Source organism: Priapulus caudatus, unplaced genomic scaffold, assembly GCF_000485595.1.
Source record: "Priapulus caudatus unplaced genomic scaffold, Priapulus_caudatus-5.0.1 Scaffold361, whole genome shotgun sequence".
Classification (NCBI taxonomy): Eukaryota; Metazoa; Priapulida; class Priapulimorpha; order Priapulimorphida; family Priapulidae; genus Priapulus; species Priapulus caudatus.
In genome coordinates this window covers 37,611-41,790 of record NW_014577422.1, presented here as the reverse complement: position 1 = coordinate 41,790, position 4,180 = coordinate 37,611, and the positions used below count along the sequence as shown (strand labels likewise).

At 47.3% G+C, this 4,180-nt stretch overlaps 1 protein-coding gene across 1 annotated transcript in view; it reads left to right on the top strand.

Annotated features, from left to right (window-relative positions):
- Positions 1-1,498: 1,498 nt before the first annotated feature.
- The window catches only part of LOC106809523 (ras-related protein Rab-28-like), a gene marked incomplete at its 5' end in the record, with an annotated part of 12,790 nt that continues 10,108 nt past the window's right edge, over positions 1,499-4,180 (top strand). The window contains 3 exons of the mRNA XM_014812619.1: positions 1,499-1,522; positions 2,982-3,078; positions 3,666-3,754. Coding sequence (XP_014668105.1) covers positions 1,499-1,522; positions 2,982-3,078; positions 3,666-3,754 — 210 coding nt within the window. The remainder of the gene's footprint in view (positions 1,523-2,981; positions 3,079-3,665; positions 3,755-4,180) is intronic.

Here is a 4,180-nt window from a genome sequence, read left to right as displayed (position 1 = left end):
AACACATTTGGGACTAACAGGGTTTACTAGAATCCCACCACTCCACCACAGAGTCACCGCAGTAGACGTTAGATGAGCCCAGACGCTCTGCGGCTTTTGTTTATTTTCATTTTTATTTGATGGCTAACACTAGGTGCCACCTCTGTACATGCTTGTTTCTCCATATGCCGATGCATCTGTACTTTCAGAGCGTTTTGATTGCCTGCGTACATGTGTAGTTCGCTGTGGCCCTTTAATCAATGATGCAGGCATGAAAATTTTCCGCGTTTCCGCGCATTTCTGCTTTTTCCTCGATCCCAGAATTGTTTCCACGTTTTCCGTTTTTTTCCGAGTTCACGTGCAGCATTCGTAATCTACCACAGGCATGTGTACATGCAGGCGCACGGTTTATCGATCGTCTACTGCGGCTGGCAGCAAGCTAGACTGGTACCCGTAGCCGTAGACGTGTGTGCGTGAGCGCGCGCGTGTGTGCGACATGTGTGCGTGTGCGCGACATGTGTGCGTGTGCGACGTGTGTGAGTGAGCGCGTGTGTGAGAGCGCATGTGTGTGACGTGTGTGTGTGCGCCGTGTGTGCGACGTGTGTGCGTGAGCGCGTGTGTGCGACGTGTGTGCGTGAGCGCGTATGTGCGACGTGTATGTGTGAGCGCGTGTGTGCGTGAGCGCGTGTGTGCGTGAGCGCATGTGTGCTGAGCGCGTGTGTGTGATGTGTGTGCTTGAGCCCATGTGTGTGTGTGCGACGTGTGTGCGTGAGCGCGTGTGTGCGACGTGGGTGCGTGAGCGCGTGTGTGCGACGTGGGTGCGTGAGCGCGTGTGTGCAACGTGGGTGCGTGAGCGCGTGTGTGCGACGTGGGTGCGTGAGCGCGTGTGTGCGACATATGTGCGTATGCGACGTGTGTGCGTGACCGCGTGTGTGCGACGTGTGTGCGTGAGTGCGTGTGTGCGACGTGTGTGCGTGAGCACGTGTGTGCGTGAGCGCGTGTGTGCGACGTGTGTGCGTGAGCGCGCGTGTGCGTGTGTGCGTGAACGCGTGTGTACGTGAGCGCATGTGTGCGTGAGCGCATGTGTGTGACGTGTGTGCGACGTGTGTGCGTGAGCGCATGTGTGTGACGTGTGTGCGTAGGCGCGTGTGTGCGTGAGCGCGTGTGTGACGTGTGTGTGATGTGTGTGCGTGAACGCGTGTGTGCGACGTGTGTGCGTGTGTGCGACATGTGTGCGTGTGCGACGTGTGTGCGTGTGCGACGTGTGTGCGTGAACGCGTGTGTGTGACGTGTGTGCGTGTGTGCGTGAGCGCGTGTGTGTGACGTGTGTGCGTGTGCGACGTGTGTGCGTGAGCGCGTGTGTGTGTTTCTGGAGGCCCGTTTCAGTTTCGCTGAATAGTACGAGGTCATCAGCATACATGAGACATTTGATTGGTTCTGACATAATTTTAGGATATACCCCATTTTTAAGGGAGTTCGGGATGTCATTTACGAACATATTAAATAGTATTGGGCTTAATATCTCTCCACACTACGTCAGACGGTCAGTCGTCAGTCGTCACTAGTCACTAGAGTAGAGCTAGTAACTAATAATATTGTAAACTAACTTCAGGAAATTGTGTTAAAAAAAGGATTTCTCAACGATGACTGCATTTAACACTTGAAATTTATAGCAGAAAACTGGACTGATTATTCAAATTAGAGTTAGTGTTTCGGAAACAACGATGGTCTGCTTTCAGAAAGGAAAAGACTAATCCCCGGGCACTCTGTGAGGGCGAGCCCACAATGTAGGGGTGGTCGGGTAGGGTATGGTTAGGATTAGGGTTAGGTTTAGGATTATGGTTAGGGTTAGCGTTAGAGTTAGGCCTACCCTACCCGACCACCCCTACACTGTGGTCTCACCCTCACAGAGTGCCCGGGGATTAGTCTTACCCTTTCAGAAATGGCTCGGTTAGTAATGACTAATGCTGAGAGGGTCTATGTCCCCCGGGGTACTGCCGGAACGTACCCTGGGTACGGTCCGGTATACCGGAACGTGCCCTCGTACTATCTAATATGCCGCTACTCCACTAACGAGTCTAGGGAGTCGCCTACGCCTACTCCCTAACCCTAACCCTAACCCTAATCCTAACCCTAACCATATCAAATAGTGACCAGGGTACGTTCCGGTATACCGGACCGTACCCAGGGTACGTTCCGGCAGTACCCTGGCAGACATAGACCCTATGAGCGTTAGTAACCGGGAAAGTGTTGGAAAGATATTAATGTCTAATCTCAATTCAGAAAATGTGTAACCCAATACATAGAGAGGGCGCGAAGTGAATGGTGCCTTGTAAAGGAAACAAATTCATCCAATTTCCATTGAAAAATGTTAAATTCACAGGGCTTGATCGTCATTATCATATTCATAGTTTCTAAATCCATTAAATTGTTGATAGTGTATACCCTTCTTTTGTCTAAGTTAGACACCCAGAGCATAGATACTAGTAATATAAATAATTTGAAGTCACGAGAAAATTCCAAAATGCTACCGACAACTTGCACATCTCTTTATTATAACATCGTCTTTATTTTGACACATGCAAGCTATAAACCAAAGATGAAGTAAACCACCTATCCAATGCATGGTTGAACTTGCCACGCACCAGTACTGGTCATATATATATCTCAAATCTTCTTGGTACCTTCATACGATTTACACGTGTCAAAATTACTGATATTGAATTTTACATGATAACAGGATAGACAATTTAATTAACTTGTCACTTGTTTTAAAAATGTGACAGAACACTGAATTATGTCCTTAACATTATTTGTCTCTTTTTGTGGAAATAACCCATATTATAAGGCTTCCAAAACGTCACATGAAGCTCTCAAATCTGTGTCAACATTTTACGTGGAAGCAATGATGTATCTACGCCATGGGCATTATTACGGGCCACATAAGGCTACTACAGTCTTTCCTCATTAGATGAAAACTTATTTGTGGTGCACGTTTACAGACGTCCATCGCTACCCGCTACACACAGGAGCAGTTTGGGAGGGAGTACAAGCAAACAATTGGGCTAGATTTCTTCCTCAGGCGAATCATCGTGCCAGGTAATTAGCTTACACTGACAAAAACTTCTATGCATGCATGGATGCTGATCTTGAAATGATCATCTGTATAAATTCTTCACATGGTAGAGCTAACATGTCAAAATGGCTATATCCATTCACCCATCCATCCGCCCATCTACCCACCCATCCATCCATCCATCCATCCATCCATCCATCCATCCATCCATCCATCCATCCATCCATCCATCCATCCATCCATCCATCCATCCATCCATCCATCCATCCATCCATCCATCCATCCATCCATCCATCCATCCATCCATCCATCCATCCATCCATCCATCCATCCATTCATCCATCCATCCATCCATCCATCCATCCATCCAGCCATCAATCCATCCAGCCATCCATTCATCCATCAAACGAACCCTCCATTCATTTATCCATCCATCCATCCATTCATCCATCGGTCCGTCCACACGTATAAAGTAGAAAAAATTAGGAAAAAACAGTGTTTTTATTCTGAGAAGGCAAATATTTCCGTGCCTTCTCTTGTTTTCTCATGCGTTGGACTGAGGTTTTTTATCATTAAGATTTCCAATGGTCTTGTCTTTGCTTCTGTCTAGGGAATGTTCATGTGGCACTACAAGTATGGGACATCGGAGGCCAGACATTGGGTGGACAGATGCTGGACAAATACATATATGGGGCACATGTGAGGACAAATTTCAGAATACCCTCCCCATAGAAGAAACGTTTTCCTAAGTAACCTGTTAATAAGTCGCCAGTGAGCATTTTATTGTAAGATTGAAGTGAACCAGAATGTACCATTATTTCCATGTATTTATAGGCATTAGTGAACTTTTGTGTACTTAAGTCTATTTCTCATGGTGCCATGCAGAGTATAAGGATACATTCGAGCTTTTATGCGAAATTTTATTAATTTTTAGCCCATCTGACGTAGTCAGATGCAGCTGGTAGAATCGCATGATTGTGCGTGCGTGCGTCCGTCCGTCTGTTCGTCAACAGTTGGGCACAAATCTTAACCGCTCGACGTACGGTCACGATATTCGGGACGTCGGGGGGGATCGTGAAAGGAACTCAGGATGACAAATTTAGGGGGGGTACAAGGGTCAAAGGT